Genomic DNA, 21,662 nt, shown 5'->3' with positions numbered 1-21,662 from the left:
AAAACATTCACTTGAAAGACATATTGATTCAAAAAAGAAAAGCATGTAATGCACAGTGAAATCTTAATGGGAATTTTTACGAAATGTAAACTTAGTTTTGTGCAGTCAGTTCATTGAAGCATTCCTTGTGTGCACAAAAAGCAAATGCATAGATAACAGGGTGCAGAGAGGTTTAACAAAAAAAAAGTTACAAAGTGGAAAACATTGTGATTGCAAAAGTAATTGTTAGAAATGTGTTGCCCTTTTTCACCAGATTTCCTCATCAGCCTCTGAAATCATTCCACGCGGACATTGAGCACATGATCCTCTATGTGGCATAAATTGACACCTCTCTTCAGAAGCACATAGCCGTCAATACCCCAAGATACTCCCCAGCTGAAACAAGAAAATATTACAGTCACATTGATTCATATAAGCCACCTTATATTTTTAAAATAAAATTTCTCCAGATCTCACTGGGATAATCTGATCATCAGCACTTACCACTGCAATAAAAAAATGCAGTTAGTGATTTTACATAAAGAGTTTAATAAACTAACAATCATTAGGATGATGGTTAGCTTTAAGAACACACCACAAACTTGTTTTTTAGAGATTTGGGTAGCACAAACAATGCAGTAGGTAACAGCTACAATGTATATAACTAGTGCTAAATGAATAGTTCTGAAAATATTGTCAACATTTCAATAACTGCATAAAAGCTCAATAAAGCACAAAATAATTTGGGAAAATGTCTTCTCCAAGGCTTACCAAAGATTTTTTTTTAACTGCAGTCCTGCATTAGATTAGGTGCTCCTTTGGCAATCAATGTAATGCTGTCACTAAATATTAAGTTACAGTTTAATATATATATTTATCATTGATTTTGCTACTGCAAATGGTGGATGGTACAGTGGTAGCACTGTCACCTCACAGTAAGAGGTTCTCTAGTTCAATTCTTGGCAGAAGTGCCTTCTGTATGGAATCTCCATGCCCTCCCTGTGTTTGTATGTATTTGTCTGGGTGTTACAAAAACATGCATCTGGAATATTTCTCCCCTGGCTTCTGCTGAAAATTGTCTTTGTTTCAAGTTGGGCTTTCTTGGTAAACAAATGTTAAATAAATAAAAAAAAAAGAGAATGTATGTTCTACTACACTTTGTTTGTTTATTTTTTTTTTATATTAACAGCTGTTATCAAAGTAGATGAGCAGCTCCAGGGACTGCTTTCAGCTTCAACATGACACAGATGACAATTACAGACATAAGACAAAGATAGTTGACACAGATGAAAAACTCAACATTGTTAAAATGACAGTCTTAAGAACTGTGACATTCAACTTATGTTTATGAGTTGTTGTTTTAACTGTGCAATGTTAAACTTCCAAAACAGAATATGACATCACAAATGATGACTGCATCCTTTTGTACTGCATGAACCTCATTTTTCCTCACGAAATCTACGGCATTTAGGCTTCCCTTGTTTGTGGGGACTGCCATAAAACTTAAATAAAAATTAAAATGAAGTATGTCCACTATTATTAAACTGAGGTCCACCACACTTCTAAAACTTTCTTTCAGATGCCCAGAGTTACTGACACTCATGCATATTGTTGAGAAAATAAGGGAACACTGCTTAGAAAAATACTTCTTTTCACTCTCTTGCAGAACCATAAATATTAACAGTAGGTGAGAACTCCTCAGCTGACCCATTTCCTTACCTTTTGGATAAGCTGAGGATCTTTCACCATTAGCTGCTTCTGTTTTTCCTATCATGCAGTAAAAAACCTGACATCTCCATTATTATGACAATTACGCCACTATATTAATGACATCACCTCTTTATGAAGTCTGCTCCTCTCATTTACCTCCACATTCCTTTAAAATATATATAACTTCTCCCTTTTACCTTGAATAATTGTTTTGTATATATATATATATATATATATATATATATATATATATATATATATATATATATATATATATAACTAAGAAAACACTGGTGGTATGCTCAATCACAGGTTCTACTTGCTGCATTCTTTTTTCTTGTGTTATAACTAGTTTTATTTACATTGTACAGATGCCTTCAGAAGATTTTTGTTATTTTATATATATATATATATATATATATAGATAGATATATAGATAGATATACACACACACACACACATCTCTCTCTCTCTCTCTCTCTCTCTCTCTCTATATATATATATATATATATATATATATACACACATGCACACACAGACATACACACACACACACAGACATACACACACACACACACACACACACACACACACACACACACACACACACACACACACACACACACACACACACACACATACACACATACACAAATCTATATCTCTATATATGTATATCTATATATCTGTCTATCTATACAGATAGAGAGATATTTCTATCTATTTGTACAGATAGACAATGTAACATAGTGCAAAGGAAATGTAGTTTTCCAGCCTTAAGATAGTACTCACTTTCCTTAAGGAAAAACAAATCAACAGAAAGGGGAAAACTAATTGTACAAGAATGACTGCTCTTGATTTTGGCATACAAATTACTAAAATAGGCCATTGTCACAACTTTTTATGTAAAATATGTGCCAAAGATCACTTTGCTTTCTTATTAAAAATAAAAATACAAGATTCAAGCTGAAATTGCCTGTTTAAACTAAAGAAATTAGCACTTTTACCCTTGTTAGAGCATCATCAGATCTAAATTATATTTAGCAGGAACAATAATAATATAATATATACTTTTCTATTTTCTGTATGAATAGCCATGTAAATTGCAGGTTTCTATTAGAATGATGAAACATTAACATCCTGAACGCTCGGATGACCCAGAGACTCCCCAGACTCTGGAATAAACTGCCGATACATGTCAAGCAGAGCGCCTCTTTGGCCCTCTTCAAAAGGAACCTTGATGATTGGATGGGAGAAAGGAAATTCACCCCAGGGATCACATCAGTCGACCTGCTAGACAGGGGTCCAGGGAAGTAAATAGTGTGGGAAGAAAAAGACAGGGAATTGTTATGGCTAGGCTTGTATAGGCCCTAGGGCTGATAGCCTAGTACCAACCTATGAACCTATGAGCGAAAACGCAGGTAATTGAAATCAATATTGTGAGATTGCGGTAGAGTGAAGATCAGAAAATTTGCCCTTTCCTCACTGTAGTGCGATCTTGGAGTTGGAATATATTTTTAAGGAGGGTGTGGGGGGCACAGCCCCCCATAATAGCAATTTTGATTACCTGTGTTTTCGCTCATCCGAGCGTCGAGATTTTGATTTTTCGTTGTTTTAATATAGACAATAAATTACAATGAATGCTTAACTCTAAGAGCACTTAAATTGATCACATTCATACAGCTCGATAAATAGGGTTTACCTTTAAAATGCTGTCGATCATTTGTGAGACATAACATGTGCAAAAGGCAGTTTGCAAAGTTTTGTTTTAGCAAAATTGTTGAATTCACAACAGGAAATGCACAGTAGCATTTACAGTTGTGAATTTGGCCTTCTGAGTGAAGATTGCACTATAGTGCAGCTCGGGAAATGTACCCTTTCCCTCAATGTAGTATGATCTCAGAGTTTGTATATATAATTATCAGGGATGGGGGTGCAGTTCCCCACATGGTGGGTGCAGGAGCCCCGTGCAAATATTCGTAGGAGAAATCCAGAAGTGCTGGTGGCTTTGGTGAAAGTCAACATTCCTGAGTGTCGACCGGATTGCACATGTGATTGTGTGCAAAGTGTTGTTTTTGGCAATCTGGTTTGGGTAAGTGAACACTTGAACATTTCGTTTTCAACATTTTAAAGGTAAACTAATAAATAGCTATCTCTCTCTCTCGCTTTATATGTATATATATATATATATATATATATATATATATATATATATATATATATACATATTTATTTATTTTATTTATTTCAGTTTGTTAACCGGGAAAGTCCATTGGGCCAAGGTAACCCATTTTTAATGGAGGCCCGAGGAGAAAAGCTCCAGACAGAAAGACAATATACAATATACAATGTATTAGTATAGCATATGAGAACAACAGTTTAACATTCAATATACAGCAAGGCAAGATTTTACATATCTTGAAATATATGAGCTGAGTCAATCACTTATAAAATATTAGCAAAAACAATAAATTTATGTTCATTTAATACACTACATGTATTTAGGCAAAGGAATTTTAGAGAGATGAATTGAAGCAGTTGCAGAGATTAGAGTAGAATAGAATAGGGATAGGTATCAGGAATCAGATAGGATGGGTACAGGAGCACTGCCAGAGTAGAGGTGATAGTGGAGTAGGGTTTTAAAGGATGGTAGGTTAGGGGTAGTTCTAATGTAAGGGGGAGGAGAGTTCCATAATCTGGCAAGGGAGAATGATAGTAGAAGTTGCCCTGGTGGGTGTAAAGGCTTGCAAAGTTCTAAGAGGTTCTGATTTGTGGATCTAAGTGTTATATGTGACTGGTGAAATTTTAGGGAAGAGGAGAGTGATGGACAGTTAGAAGGTTTGAAAATTAGCTAGTGTGCTATTGTTAGTTGAATGAAATTTAGGTAGCTTGGGAGTTCCAACCAATTTAGAGCATGCAGGGAGTTGCAATGGTGAGTAGAGGATTTGGATCCTGTAGCAAACTTTGAAATTTTGTTATAACATGAGGAAAGTTTAGATTTTAGGGATGATTGGAGGTTACAGAGTAGCGGAGCTCCATACAAAAGAGAGGGTAGGAGGTAGGTGGTAGATAGGAGTTGTCTAGAAGACAGAGAAAGGTAGTGTCTGTGTCGATAAAGCTTACCAAGTTTTTGATGAGTCTTTTTAATATTGGTTTGTAGGTGGATATCAAATTTTAGCTGGTCATCGATAAGAATGCCCAGAAGTTTTGTATGGGGAACTATTTCAATAGTTGTTTTTTTTAGGCTAAGTATAGAGAAGGATGCTTTGTCAGCAGCACTATGTCTAGAAGGGGTAAAGATCATTATTTTAGATTTGGAGGCATTTAGGGCTAGGTGATTGTCAAGCATCCAGGACTCAGTGGTGGAGAAGGCTTCTTGCTTAAGATTTATTAGTAAAGGAAGAGTTTTGGCTGAGCAGATGATAGTGGAGTCGTCTGCGTATTGCACCAGTTTAGCATTGGAGATCTTTTGGTGGAAATCACTGATGAAAATGTTAATTAGTAAAGGACCCAAAATAGAGCCTTGAGGGACACCTGTTGGGGTGTGAAGGAAAGAGGAAGTGTAGTAGTTCCATTTTACAGCTTCTTCCCTGGCCGAGAGATAGCTGGAGAACCATTTGATAGACGAAGAGGAGAGATTAAGATGGGAGAGTTTAGAAAGTAGAAGCACATGAGAGACAATGTCGAAAGCTTTAGATAAGTTGAGGAGGAGCGTAGAAACTATGTTCCCAGAGTCACGAGCAGAGTTAATGGTTTAGAGGAAGGAAAGAAGAGCAGTGGTGGTGCTATGTCCTGGTACAAACCCGTGTTCGGTAGGAGTTAGGAGTTGGTTGTCCAATAGGTAGGGTAATATTTGGAGGTGAATACATTTTTCGAGTATCTTAGAGATAGGGGATAGGATAGCAATAGGGCGAAAGTTGGAGATTGAACAGTTTGTACCTCCTTTATGGAGGGGGATGATGAAGGCTTTTTTTCAGAGGTATGGTACATAGGACTCCTGAATGGAGCGATTGAATAGGATGCTGACTAGAAGGGCTATGCCATCAGCAGCTAGTTGGAGAAAGTTGGATGGAATGTCATCTGGGGCATTAGAGCAAGGTTTTAACTTTTGTAGGAGCTTTTTTACAGTGTGGGTAGGAATGGATTTGAGAGTAAAAGGGGAGGACTTAGGGTTCATGGATGTTACATTTTTGTTATCAGTTAACTTGGGGGCGATGTTGTTAGGGAAAGAAGAGGTGAGTTTGCCTATGGAGTCAATGAAAAAGGAGTTAAATTGGGTAGCTAGGTGGAAGTCTGGTGTGTCTGGGTCAGGGCAACAGTTCTCTTTTTTGCCTGGGGATAATACTGATGAAATACTATTCCAAAATGTTCTGGGGTTAGTTTTTTTGATTATTTTGAAGTTGAAGGTAGTAGGATTTACAGACAGTGGCTATTTGTTTTTTTACTTGATTTCGCAGTTGCTTGTATTCGGCAAGAGAGTTGGGAGTTTTGCATTTTTGGTAGTATTTCTAGATTTTATCTCGGTGATGTATAAGTAGTTTTGTGTCTTTAGTTAGCCAGGGGGCTATTTTAGATCTGAGTCTTTTGATTCTACTGGGGGAAAAGTGGTTAAGTATATCAGTGAAAATTCTATTGAAATGTGAGACTGCGGCATCTAAAGGGAGGGACTTTAGAGGGTTCCAGTCTATCTGTTTTAAGGTGTTAGAGAAAATTTGGGGTTGAAGTTTTGAATGTTGCAGGTGGTAATGTGTCTGTGTTGAAAGAGGATGGTGGAGGGGGAATAGCATATGTAGGCAGGGAGATGGTCACTAAGGGAGTCTGCGAGAGTACCACTGTCAGAAACTCAGTTTGGGTGGGAGACTAGTATCCAGTCAAGAATGCTACCTGTGGTGCAATCTTTATTTGGTCTAGTAAGGATTTTGATTAGCTGTGTGAATTGATATAGGTTGATGCTTTGAGAGGGGGTAGATGAGTCAATGGAAGACCAGTTTATGTTGATATCGCCTAGGATTATAGTCTCACTATTTATGTTGGAAGTGAACCTGGCAAGAATATCTTCCAGTATAAGGATATTGTTACCAGGAGAAATGTACAGGGAGGCAATGCATAAAATTTTATTGTTATTTACTTTGAGAAGGGTGAGGGTTAGCTCAGCAGTGTCAAATGAGGGTATGGGCTTAGTATAGGTTGTTACTGTTAAGGAGGAGGAGAAGAGTAAGGCTGCTCCTCCACCATTAGTTAAGGGGCATAACTTCAGTACCTTTTATGTGTGGTTTTAGCCAGGTTTCTGTGACAGAAACAATATCAGGTTTGTTATGAGAGATCCAGGCGTGAAAGGAAGTTTTTTTATTACAAAGGCTCCTGGCATTAAGTGTGGCAAGGAGAAGAGATTTGTGGTGCAGGGGAGAGCTATGTGAATGTGGTTTAGAGGTGGAGTTGTAAATATATGGGTCCCCATCATAACATCGACTTACCATTTTGCTGACATTTAAAACAGCTAGACCAAAACATAGGAAGTTTGCAATCACGTGCTCCCAGAATATCATAGTTCCTCTCCGGGAATGTAACTACTTGGCCTCCATGGTGAACTTTGCACTTTCTCCATTGTAGTAGGATCTTGGAGGTGGTATATTTAAGTAGAGGGGGTGGGGGATCAGCCCTCCACATGGGTGTTGTGGGGGGAATCCTCCCACTGATATGGGTGTAATTCATTTCCATTTGTAATGTTAGCATTGGTGGCCAAGTGGCTACTTTCCCAGAGAGGAAATATGATGTTCACGGAGTTTGTGATTGTAAACTTCTGAAGTTTTGGTCTCACTGTGTTGAACGTTGACAAAATGTTAAGTAGACATTTTAACTCAGTACATCGGAGTGAAATCTCCGGGTGCATCTGCAGTTACCTCATACTGCTCCTCTAGGTGCCAAATATTACTTGCTCATACTTGCATTAATAATGCCAAAACCATGCTACATATAAGGTATCAGAATATTTTATCTTGAAGCATACATGATGGCAAACACAACTGTATTGATATTTGACCTCTGTTAATGAGTATTTGTTAGAATTGTAAGGTGATAACTTCATTTTTAAAGGTTCAGACCACACCCACTAGGAGTGTGGTCTGAACCTTTAAAAATGAAGTTATCACCTTACAATTCAAAGGTTCTGAATGGAGATTGCGGTACAGTGAGGCTCAAGAAATTTGCCCTTTTTCTCACTGCAGTGTGATCTTGGAGTTGGTATATTTAAGTAGGGAGGGTGCAGCCCTCCACATGGTGGGTGTGGGGCCAAAGACCCCTGCTTTGGTGGGTATAATTTATTTTCATTTGTAACGTTATCATTGGTGGCCAAGTGGTTACTTTCCCAGAGAGGAAATACGATGTTCAGTGAGTTTGTGATTGTAAACTTTCGGCGTTTTGGTCTCGCTGTTTTGAACGTTGACAAAATGTTAAGTAGATGTTTTAAAGTATACCTATATATATATATACATATATATATATATATATATATATATATATATATATATATATATATATATATATATATATATATACACGTATGTCCCTATCAGTTGACTGAGTTTTTAGAAACTCGAACTCCATATGGTTGAGACCATATGATTGAGTTTTTGCAAACTCAAAGATTTTGAATGGAGATTGTGGTAAGTTAGGCTCATGAAATTTACCCTTTTTCTCACCAGTGTGATCTTGGAGTATATATAATTTGCTTGGGGTGTGGGGTGTTCGGGGGACCCTGTCCCCCTGCAGAAATGCAAAAAAGTTACATTTTTGTAGGGTTTTTTTCATTCTGAGGTTCGAATTTTTGGAAACTTGATAATTTTCCTATGCAGTAGTGCAGTGTTTGTGTTGTCACCTCACAGCAAGAAGTTCCCCAATTTGATTTTCAGCTGGGATGCTTTCTGTGTGGAGTCTGCATGTCTTCCCTGCATTTGTGTAGGTTTCCTCTCGGTGCTCTGGTTTCCGCCCACATTTCAAAGACATGCATCTAGAGTATTTCTCCCTGGGCCTCCTCTGAAAATTGACTTTATTTTAAGTCAGACTTTCCCAATAAACAAATAATAAATAAATATGGTTTCTTCGATATTTTTTTGAGTTTCTGAAAAGTCGGCACCTAAACGACAACCTTCAGAATGTCAACAATAAAATGACAATGTGAACATAAAAAAAAAATAGAAAAAAAAAAACTATTTCTTTTTGCACTGGGCAAGCCCCCCTGCACCCACCACACCACCTACTAACTCTGAAATCATGTAAAATCAGGGAAAGGGCATATTCTCTAACACTATGAATTGTGCGATCTTGCACACCAATTAACAATCTGCTTAGTCAACCAAATTTTGTTGACTAAATAAATGTTGACCAAAGCTACTTTTGACAATATTCAGCCCTTTCATATACACACACACACACACACACACACACACACACACACACACACACACACACACACACACACACACACACACACACACACACACACACACACACACACACACACACATATATATAGATATATAGATATATATATATATATATCTATATGTATGGTATATCTTTTTAACTGGGTAAGATCACCAGACTCAAGTGTTTCTATACAGGGACAACCCAAGGCCAATGTCTGGTTAAGTCAGTAGACAAATGAAGGTGGAAGGAATTACACCCTGTCCCTTACATACAGAAAACTTCATTGTTCTCAGTTTTTCTATCCCATTTTTGATGCAATGTACTCACTTGTACTTTGCATATTTCAGTAAGATACTTCAGTGCTTCTGTCATGTCACCTTCTGTCTACCTTCCTCCAAATGGTACATTTTAGCCGTCATTAAATCTTTCTCTCATATGGTCCTCTGTCTTCATTCTTCAAGACCGTGCATATTTACGTTCAGTAGTCTTAGTTTATGTTTCTTTTCATGAAGACCACACACCTCTTCTATTACCTTGCTCTGAAATATCTCTATCTTGTCTATGTCCTGGTAAAAATGAAATCTGGAGAATAACACAAGGATCTATACATGGAATCCTGGCCATTGCTTGTATAGTAACATCTTGTTTTCCATTGGAAGTGCCTCTACAGTGCATACTGGCAATCTGCCTGTCTTGCTTCATTGACATACTGCAAGCTTACTTCAACATTATACCCCCTAGTTTATTTTCTACTTTTGTTGTTGTCCTTCATTTCCACTTGTGAACTGCTTTTGCAGGTTACTGATGCATAGTAATATTGTTTTACATTTCTTCCTTTTGCATTGATTTTAAGTTGCCATGTTCTGAACATTTTCCCGTTTTAGTCCATTCCTGTTCCTTACTTCCTTACATCATTGGTTTACATGTGTATTTTGTCACTAACTTTGTTTTGTGATGTTGTGTCAGACAGTTACTTGAAGTCTAAGTAAGCTACACCTGCAGCCCATTTCCAGTTCACTTCCTGGGTTGCCCATTTCATAACTGGATTTGTCTGGCATCACTTTTCAGAGAAGATGCCACAGTGACCAAGGTCCTGTACCCTAAAGTCTTCTGATGTTGCATGTGCCTCCAATAGCACAGCAGTCATGATTTTCTGTAAAACTCAGATTAGACTAACAGGCATGTAGTTTCCTGTCTTTTTTTTCTTCTACTGTTGAGAAGAAATATGCCTGTCCTCTTTTACTCCTAAAAAGATCTTTTGAAAAACCTAGTTTGTGACACTACTAAGGTGCTGCTAATTCTGTCTTCTGCTGTTTAAGAATTTTATTATTAATCCCAATTGGTCCTGCTGACTTATCTACCTTTGCTTTTTGAAGTTCTTTCTTGACCATTTTTTTTGTGAAAGGGCCAGTCATATCATGAATGGGCTGGCTTAAATGTTAGGAACTATTTATTAAGTTGCCCTGCTTTTTTAGCATCCTTTTTGCTCTATTCATAGTGCAAGTTTCACCATCCTGCCTCTGACACTTTTTTTGTTTGCTTCCTTAACTATTTCTAAAATGCAATATTGTGGATGTACAATAAGGGCAGACCACCCACAGACCTATGCAATTACAGACCCATACATCTGACCAGTCTCATATGCAAGGCCATGGAAAGACTTATCATGGAATTAATCCAGGCATAGAGAACCTCCAGACACTGGAAGTGTCTCAACTTAGATTCGTCAAGTTCATATCATGCTTATGCAACCTGGTGGACTTCATAGAATAGGTCATCAAAGCAAAAGATGAAGGTAAAACAGTAGACACTGCATAACTGGATCAGAACTAAGGCTTTCAGCACAATCTATTACTTGTGCATAGTAGAAGAGCTACATAAACTGAGAATAACCCTCCTATCTCACCCAGTGGGTTACAAATTGTCACACAGAAAGGACATAGGAGATCAAAATAGGGGAAGCTACCTCCATGAAAAGATCAGTTACCAGTAGAGTCCCCTAGAGTTCGGTGATTGGAACTTTCCTGGTTGGCATCTAATTCTCTGAAGTAAAAGCCAATACCAAAGGACTGTAGCTGACAAAGCTTGCAGATAACTGCCAGCTAAGAGCAGTTATTGAATTACCAGATGACTTAGCTATCCAGCAGGAAGGTTTTACCCAAACAAATATTCCCAGGATCATGGACTGAAACTAAATTCCAAAAAATGCATTACAATATCCTTTGGGAGGTCATCTATTCAAGGGAACTACCACATTAATAATACACCCCTGAGAGTTGACCAAGTTGTTTGGTATTTGAGAACTTATGTGGACAATGAAATACCTTTGGACTAACATGTGTCCAAAATCATCATAATGTCCTTCTATATTGTGACACTTTTAAATAAAGGGATTGAGACTAGATCTAGCGATGTCATTGGTTTCTACAATTAACCTTCATTAAGCCAGTCATTGAGCATAATGTCCCCTTTGGTACGTGTCTGTCTAGACACACGAAACAACTGGAACATCGGTAGAGATACCTTACTAAAAGTATATAAGGCCTAAACAATATGTCCTACATAGACCAGCTCAAAGTCCTATCACTATACTCTGTATCCAGACTGCCAGGAGGTGTCTTCTGCCTGGCATACAAGGCATCCTTCAACCAAGTACTGATGGACCTGCTGCACATCAGCAAGTCAAATGACATCAGAAATACTCATTCCAGGGATTTAAACTTCTTCTACAACAACAACAGAACAGTTTGCAGGGACACTGTTCTAGAGCAGACACTCTATCCATTTATCATAAAGCTCATCTCTGTCCATATTCAAGCATAACTTGGATCAATAGATGGGCAATAGAAAATGTATCCATTTCTGCTCCCTGTACTACTAGTGGATAGAGGGGGCTCCTAAATGTATTATACTGCACATGAGTCTCCTGAAATTATTTGCGGCATGATCCCAGTTATTCTGCCTAGGGATTATATGCAATTATCAACCATGGGATGGGTAAGGCCAATCTAACACCAAATAGGAAACATTAATTCAAAAACCAAAAGAAATATTAGCTAGGCTTAAAAATGGCCTGTAAGAGTGGCTACCTAGTACCTACCTATGAACGTATATTCTATAACAAAAGAAAATAACAATAAACATGATTCTACTTTAAAGCCTTTAACTATTAAGATAAAACGTTACTATAAAACTGTAAAATAAAATGTTACTAAGGTAGTAGCTATCAATGCAAAAATACTTCTCCTTACATGGGTAGTGCAGAGAGATGACTACAGCCTAGGTGACCTGAATTCAAATAATGGCTTGGGAGACTTTTACAGCCTGGGCAGGGAGGATGAACATCTTTATCCAGTGGAGAGGATTGGAGAACATGTGGTCGTAGGTGTACTATCATGGTTCAACTTCCCAGGCAAAAACCAGAGAAACATCTGTCATATGTTGCCTGATGGTGGGCATAACATCCTACTGACATCATCCCCTTATGGATGTGAGAGGCAATTCATCACTGATATATATTGTATGCCCTACCTTTTGGAAGTAACTGATCCTGTGCAGGGATGAGGAAATAGTAGAAAACACTCCATGACAGCAGTGTGATACTTCCACAGGCTCTGCAATCTCCTTACTAGCCCTGGACAAGAGTTAGGCTAGCCAAGGGAGGCTAATGTGGGATAAATAGGCACAGTGGACAAGGTGATGAACTGCAGGCAGGCAGCTGATTGCAAAATGTTGAGAACCAAAAAGGAATAAAAAATACTTCCCTGCTACCAGTCAAATGAACAAATTTGCAAAACCTTAGGTTGAATTTGGATATCTTAAGTGAAAAAAATAGTCTCCATTAAAAAAAGAAAAAAAGTTGTTCATAAGACAAAATTAATTGAGAATGCAAACAAAAGAAGAGAGCAATAACCTATAAGTCACGATCATGCTGAATAGAAGTATTAATACTGGAGACATCAGCTATAACAAATATCATTCTCTCTCTCTCTCTTGCCTTTTCGTTTTTTTTTTCTGTAGTAAAGCATCTAAGAGTCTATGTACCCATTCACGTCAATAGGTCTCCTATGGGGATATGAGAAACATTTGTGAATTTTAAGGCTACTAAAAAATGGTTAATAGATCCACTTCCCAATATCTTATCCCTCGCACAATTCCCTTATTAGTAGCAACCTCTAGCAAAGTGCATATACCTTTTTATGTTTTACGCAGTGGGTTCTTAGTACATCTGACATACTATAATTAGAGTTAAAAGGCCACTACGGGCAGCTGATGAAAACTATATATACTTGTATCTTGTCATGAATTACTGCACCTCCCAAAGCTGCCAGCAGCAAAATAAGTACTAATTTCTATTTTTTTTTAATCCTTGCTTGCCCTCTTGGTAGCAGACATTATGATTCCTTTGGAAAGCTAAATATGTCCCATAATGCACAGATTGTGAGAATAAGTAGCCCTACCATTTGTTGCAAGACTAGACTTCCACTTACTTGAACAGAATGCCTGAAAAAAAAACTGCCAAATCTGTATATCATGTGTCATTGACTGGTAAGGATTCAGTTTTGCAAATGTTGTTCCTACTGATGTACTACACATTCTCGGAAAGAAGCTTGCAAAAGTGTCAACAAATTAATCAGACAAAAAAGACTTTTTACAAAGAGCAGTTTTGAAAGTTTCAGTTCCCTGGCAAAGTTTCTTCTCCCATCTCCCCTCCTTCGGTGAGCTAGAGTTTCACATTTCCAACTTGGATAGATTCAACTAATTAGTCAACTTTGCATGACAATAGACAAACAAATCACAGTCTGGTGTGCTACTAAAACTGTTCTATCATATGTCTCTTCGTCTCTGAATAGCATTTCACAGGAATTATTTCTAAAAAAAGCACACACTTCAATCCAGAGTTTAGGCCAATCTATCAATTTCTTAAAATGTGCACAGTAAAATATTTGATTTGAATTGCATTCTGCCTGCTCATATGTTTATCCTTCCATAGTTATTCTGTTACAGCATAACATGAACTATGGTATTTAATGCCAAGCTTCATATAACAATGAAACAGTTATTGTTTTTTTTGCTCTTAACAATGACCTCCAAAACCTTTGATGCGACCCAGTTCTTCCTGTTACTATACATTTATGTAATTTGGCGTAGTTGCTTTCCTGTAGCATCTCTTATCTCCTCAGTAACATATTCCTGGAGAAAACTTCCAAATTAGATATGTTTGAAAATAGCACTACTACTGATTTAGTAAACTCACAGTCTTTAATTACACAAATTGTCATTATTTGTTCATGTTAATTTAACAGCTTTTTCAAAAAGCATTATGGATTGTAGCATGTCGGAGCAAAAGTATAATCCAAAAATAGTGACACGTGGGGTATGCTGATAAGCAATCCAACACTCCTACTTGTCTGTTCTCCATTGCAACTGACCCAAATCACATGGCACATGTACTGACACAGTACCAGCAGCTGTAGCAGTGATACCATACTCCAGGGCATCCAAACAATGTACTAACAAGCACAGGGTAATGGATGTCCCAATCAAGCAGTAATGAAATTGATAGATATTACACTGCACACAATTTTACTCAATCTCTCAATTTCACAATGCATAACATTCACACCAGACTTACAAAGGCACACCTCCATTCCACACAAACACAGACACTCACACAACGTACAAGTGAAGTCTGAGGCTTTTTCCACCTCTCTGAAAAAAACTGCTGTAATGGCTTTGGTCATCTCAGGACTTCCACGCCTACCTATTGGACTCATTCCATTGCACTTATACAAGTGCTACCCTTAGCAGAGTAGCCAGCAGGTATCAGTACAGAGTTAATCCATAGATCTTTTACATCACACACAGGCACACACACACACACACACACACACACACACACACACACACACACACACACACACACACACACACACACACAATAACAATGACACATGGTTAATGTGGGCAAATCCATTTGATCAATGTCATTACCTACTACCCATCACCTTGTCAGCACTTGTCAGTCCACACCTGTAAATCCTGCTTTCCATTATACTTTGACAGTACACACACACACACACACACACACACACACACACACACACACACACACACACACACTGCTTTGCAGTTGCCTGCCCCTACTGTAAATTTGATCTGGGACCCTCCTCCCAGCCTAGTGTCATTACTTCATTCTACCTAATACAGGGAGGACATTTGAGAAGGCCGATCAGCTTACTTTCTGCTCCTCCTTTCTCTCTTTCCACTTAAAAAAAAAATTCTAAGCTTGTTTCCTGTCTTTCCTGTGGGTAGTCTAGTCTGGATACAGATTTGTTGTGTCCAGGACTATTTATGGGCTTCTAATCCCCCAAGCCTTTCTGTGTTGGAGGGAAGCCTTCTAGCTTGATTTTGATTTTTAGTTTCAGCACTCATCTGTTTCTTTGAGCTCTGCACTTGTTCAGAACTTATTGCAAGCACTAAATAAGCTACAAATTACTACAGCACTCAACTTTCCTCACTGTCTAGAGGAAAACAGTTTCTAGTACTTAACAAATAAGCACATATCCAGGCATGTCTAATGGTCAGCTCCCGGTGTTTTCTCCTGTCTACCTGATGAATCTGGGCATCTTGGGGCAATGCAGCAATTGCCTCATGTACACAGACAACCCTCTCCTCCTACCACCCAACACTACTACCTGTGAGAGATGCACTTATATAATCAAACTGGAAGCAAAGCTCTCTTCACCTAAGACTAGACTAGACAGTTAAGAGGAGAAGGTAAACACTTGCACCACACCACACTCAGCACATAGTCCCTCAAAACCTACACCACCAAAACACACACATAGAAACACAAAACACACACTTACATTCACGGAGACTCTCAGTAAAAACCTGCCCAAGCAACAGAGACCTCCAAAGAAGAAACACAAGCAACCTCTACCCCCCAACACAACCCAAATGACACATAGCCCGCAAACTCAGTGTGCCACTCAACCACAGCCCATAAGGCATAACAACGTACCAACACTCTAGTCATAGGTGACTCTATAGTAAAGGCACACTGACATTCCACTCACCAGGCTAAACAAGGAGAAAGTTACTGTCAGCTGCCTGTCGGGTGCCAGGATCTGTCACATAATGCATGCACTCAGGTCACTCCACAACAAGTACAAATATGGCTCTGTCATTGTCCATGTTGGTGTGAATGACCAGAGACGTACCTCCCTGGACTACATGAAAAGGAACATGTAGAAGTTGTCCGATCTTGTAGCCCAGGCAGGTATGACCCTAGCCCTGAGAAGCATCCTGCCATCAACCAGAATGATACCACAGTACAAGGACAAAATGATTGACTTCAACAATTGGCTAAGCTTCTGGTGTCATTCTAAGGGGATCCAGTATCTGTCTGCCTGGGATGACATGATTGACAAACCACGATGCTTTTCCAGAGATGGCCTGCACCTGTCGCCACTGGGATTCCGGATACTGGCTAAGGCTGTAGCCACCCCTATAACGCCTTTTTTAGGCAAGGTTCAAATGACAAATTCACCACCGTAACAGGTACAAGCAAGAAGAATCTGAGGATATTGCTACTCAATGCTAGAAGTCTAAACCTCAAAATGCACTCACTCAAGGCACTCCTTAAAATGGAGAACATAGACATCTGTGCAGTGACAGAGACCTGGTTCAAGGCTCCAGATTGTACCCCTGCATTACCAGGCTATAATTCATACCAAACCTTTCGGCCACCTAACCTGGACCGAAACACTAAAGGTGGAGGTGTGGCCATATTCATTAAGGATATCCACACCTACAGGCTAGTTGCTCAGCATAATGCATCTGAGATTATCCAAGTGCAACTAACTCCGGGCAAGACCGCAATCCAAATTGTAGCTTGCTACAGATCCCCCACCATGCCCCAGGATTCCCACTCCTCATTTATTGATACAGTGGAAAATATTAAGGTACAACCTAACACCGTAATAATGGGAGATTTCAACTACCTCACCATTAACTGGGAAAACTACTCATGTACCAACTGTTGTGCTCAACGATTTCTGGAATTCATAAATTCCAATGCCTTGGATCAACTTATCCACACCCCCACCAGGGGCAGCAATATCCTAGACCTGGTTATTACCAACATGGGCAACCGGTGCTCCACATCAGAGATCAATTCCTCGTTGGTCAGATCCAACCACAACCTAATCACCCTAGACATCCACATCCCTCCTCCACCCCCCATTAGGGAAACCAGAGTAAAAAATTTCTCCAAAGCCAACTTCACGCATCTTAAGACAGAAGTGGCAAACTTCACGACACCCATGCTGATGGACGATAGAGGTATGACTGCTGAATCCTACACAAATGCACTTTATAAGCACTTACATGAGTGCATGGATCGTGCAATTCCTAACAGAACCAAGATGCTATCCTCCAAAAAAAGGAAGCCAAACTGGTGGTCCCCTGCCATAAACAAACTCTACAACAGAAGAAAGAAACTGTTGCAAAAAAGAGTAAAATGCAATGATTGGAGAAACTCCCTGGTCAGCCTCAGTAAGAAGCTGAGATCCCTCATAAAATTCTCCAAAGCTAGTTATGAAAACAAAATTGCCACTGACTCTAAAGACAACCACAAAGCATTCTATAGCTATGTCAAGAATCTCAATGGCAACTCAGATCTGCTCTGAATTACAGCACAATGGCACTAAATATACAGAACCAACTGATATTGCCAACATCCTGGCAGATAGATTCAGTGCTAACTTTACCCCCCTGTCATCCCCTAAAGGGCCCATCTCTATACCAGAAGAATGCAAAATTCCTGTAATCACAGCTGCACAGGTAAAAAACACACTATCCAAAGCCAAGAACACAGCATCCATGGGACCTGACAACATCCCAGGCTGTGTTCTACATGAACTACAGAACAAACTGGCACCCCACCTAAGTACCATGTTCAATCATAGCCTCACCTCAGGCTATGTGCCCACTGAATGGCACACAATGACAGTTATCTCACTCCACAAAGGGGGAGCCACCATAGACCCCGGAAACTACCACCCCATTAGCCTAACGAGCCTGGTCTGCAAGGCTATGGAATGCATCATCATGGAACTTATAAACAATGACATTGGTAATCTCCAAACTCAGGACCTCACCCAGTTCGTGTTTGTAAAAGGCAGATCATGTCTCCTAAACCTCTTTACCCCCCTGTCATCCCCTAAAGGGCCCATCTCTATACCAGAAGAATGCAAAATTCCTGTAATCACAGCTGCACAGGTAAAAAACACACTATCCAAAGCCAAGAACACAGCATCCATGGGACCTGACAACATCCCAGGCTGTGTTCTACATGAACTACAGAACAAACTGGCACCCCACCTAAGTACCATGTTCAATCATAGCCTCACCTCAGGCTATGTGCCCACTGAATGGCACACAATGACAGTTATCTCACTCCACAAAGGGGGAGCCACCATAGACCCCGGAAACTACCACCCCATTAGCCTAACGAGCCTGGTCTGCAAGGCTATGGAATGCATCATCATGGAACTTATAAACAATGACATTGGTAATCTCCAAACTCAGGACCTCACCCAGTTCGTGTTTGTAAAAGGCAGATCATGTCTCCTAAACCTGACAGGCTTCTTTGAAGCAGTCACCGAAGGTGTAGATGAGGGTAAGGTGGTTCACACAACCTATCTAGATCTCGTCAAGGCTTTCAACACCATACCCCACTCTGGAATTATAGCTAAACCCACTAAACTAGGTATAAATCCCTATGTCATAAGATGGGTTGCCAACTGGCTCACTGACAGAACCCATACTGTGAAAGTAGCAGAGTCCAAATCCAACTTCTGACCAGTGACAAGTGGAGTACCACAGGGTTCAGTCCTGGGTCCTCTCCTGTTTGGTATCTAATTCTCTGAAGTACAGGCTAACTCAGAAGGTCTTTAGCTAATGAAGTTCTCAGATGACTGAAAACTAGGAGCCATAATCAAAACTCCAAAAGATGTGTACATCTTACAAAAGGGCCTTGATGAGACAGATGCCTGGTGTCAAAGCCATGGCCTCAAGCTCAATGCCAAAAAGTGCATTGTCATCCCTTTTGGTAAAAACTCTGTACCCATGAACTACCACATAGGCGGTAGTCTACTTAACACCAAAAGTGTGATAAGAGACCTTGGGACACAGGTGGACAGTAGTCTCTCCTTTGATAATCACATCACCACAGTAGTCAGGAAATCCTTCTACATGGCACATCTCATCACAAAAGGTTTCTAATCCAAGAAAAAAAATGTAATTGTTCCCCTCTACTCATCACTTATTAGACCCATTATAGAGTACAATGCCCCTTTTGGTATGTACCTCACAAGACATCTACAAAAACTGGAAAGGCCACAGAAATACCTCACAAAGAGGATTACCAGCCTCAAACAGATGCCCTACGCTGACCATCTCAAAAAACTGCAGCTTTACTCCATCGCATATTGCCTACTCAGAGGCAATCTCTGCCTAACACACAAAGCTATGTCAAACTCAGAGCTTTTAGACATGCTCCACTTAAATAAATCCCAATCCCTACGAGCTACATGCTCTAGGGACCTAAACCTTGTCACAACAATAAGCAGAACATGCTGGAGGGATAGATTCCTGTCCCAGAGACTTCCCAAACTTTGGAACAAACTACCTATCTATATCAAAGCTCCTCATTAGCACTCTTCAAGAAAAATCTTGATGATTGGATGGGAGAAAAGAAATTCACCCCAGGGATCAGTTCTGTGGCTCTGCTCGACAGTGGCACAGGAAAATAATTTTCTTGGGTGGCGAAAGCCAGGGTACCTTTCGGCTAGGCTTATATAGGCCCTAGGGCCAATAGCCTAGTGCCTACCTATGAACACACATACACACACACACACACACACACACACACACACACACACACACACACACACACACACACACACACACATACACACACACACACACACATGCAAAGGTAAAATGGTAATATTAAAATGTACTCCTGATTTGTGACATTGTCCCCATTATTGTTTGCTTGGTATGGAATTCTTAAAACGAACAAAGTTGAAAGGTGTGAATATATGGTGTTAGTAAACATTACACTTTAATTGTTGCAGTGCAGATGGTCACTGTACTGAAGACATTATTTTGCTAATTAACTGCTTGCACAAAATGAAAGTGTTCTCAATGACTACATTTGTGTTATATTTTGCATCAGTGACATAAAATAGTAAGTAGTCTTTTTATCGGTTGTAAAATAAGCCATTTACTTCTGCAGTCTTACATGCAACACTGTGATTTAAACATTGTTCAGCTAGTAATGTTCCTGCTCAAAAGTGCAGTCCTGTTGTTGTTAAACTGTCGTGCCTTTTATAATTGTTTTTTTAGTTCCATTTTTTTTTTCATTTTATTGTGTCTGTGTGTGTGTTTGTGTATGTGTGTGTGTGTGTGTGTGTGTGTGTGTGTGTGTGTGTGTGTGTGTGTGTGTGTGTAAGTGTGCATGTGTGCCTGTATTCAAAACTCTTGTGTATTTTTCTGCCTGTCTTTAACTGTTGACATTGATCTGCATCTTTAGATCCATTTCAGTCTGCATATCGACCAAACCTCTCCACAGAAGATAGTATGTCAATGGTACTTCACTTATCCATGCCCCACCTGGAAAATGAGAACTGTTATGTGCAAATGTTGCTCATAGACTTTAGCTCTGCCTTCAACATAGTGATCCCCTGACATCTGATAAAGAAACCTGACCAACTGGGAATAAACACTCCCCTGTGTTATTGGATACTGGACTTCCTCAGAAGCAAACCACAGGCAGTATGCACTGGCAATAACACCTCCGAGAGCATCACTATGAACATGGGGGTTCCTCAGGGCTGTGTTCTGAGCCATGTGTTGTTCACCTTGTTAACTCAGGACTGCACCGCCAAGCTTAACTCAAACTATATCATCAAGTTTGCAGACAACACGACTGTCATTGTCTCATTAACAACAATGACAATTCAGCCTATAGGGAGGAAATTAGTCAACTCATCATGTGGTGTGACAAAAACAATCTTGTACTAAATGTGAATAAGACCAAAAAGATCATTGTCGATTGCAGAAGAAGGCATAAAACACACTCTCCACTAACAATCTATAATGAAATAGTGGAGAGAGTGGAAACCACAAAATTCCTGGGGGTACACATCACAGATGACCTAACATGGAGCATTAATACTACTGACATTGTAAAAAAACTCAGCAACACCTTTGATGCCCGTGCCCTGGCCCAGCAATCAAGGAGCCTCAATCCTCACCAGTAACCCCAGAGAGGGCATCTCATATATGAGGAAAGGATAAGAAATACACACAGTAAAGTGCAATTTCTCTCAATAACACACAGAGATCACAGTCAGTCTGGGGCTGGTTGCTCCCTTGCTCCCCCGGTCCCCAATAAGACTCCCCACTGGCACAGCTATAGGGTCCAGATCTCAGCCTAGCTGGGCAAGCTAAAATCTCCAGCACCCTCTCTG

The 21,662-nt window shown here is 39.6% G+C and overlaps 1 protein-coding gene across 1 annotated transcript in view; it reads right to left on the bottom strand.

Moving 5' to 3' along the window:
- Nucleotides 1-249: 249 nt before the first annotated feature.
- The window catches only part of LOC122810805 (cathepsin L-like proteinase), a 535,051-nt gene continuing 513,638 nt past the window's right edge, over nucleotides 250-21,662 (bottom strand). The window contains exon 7 of the mRNA XM_044082369.1: nucleotides 250-375. Coding sequence (XP_043938304.1) covers nucleotides 276-375 — 100 coding nt within the window. The 3' untranslated portion in view covers nucleotides 250-275. The remainder of the gene's footprint in view (nucleotides 376-21,662) is intronic.

This window comes from Protopterus annectens, chromosome 1.part1 (genome assembly GCF_019279795.1).
Source record: "Protopterus annectens isolate FY-2018-M chromosome 1.part1, PAN1.0, whole genome shotgun sequence".
Lineage (NCBI taxonomy): Eukaryota > Metazoa > Chordata > Ceratodontiformes > Protopteridae > Protopterus > Protopterus annectens.
Note: the sequence above shows the minus strand (reverse complement) of the source record. Positions and strands in the feature narration are given on the sequence as shown.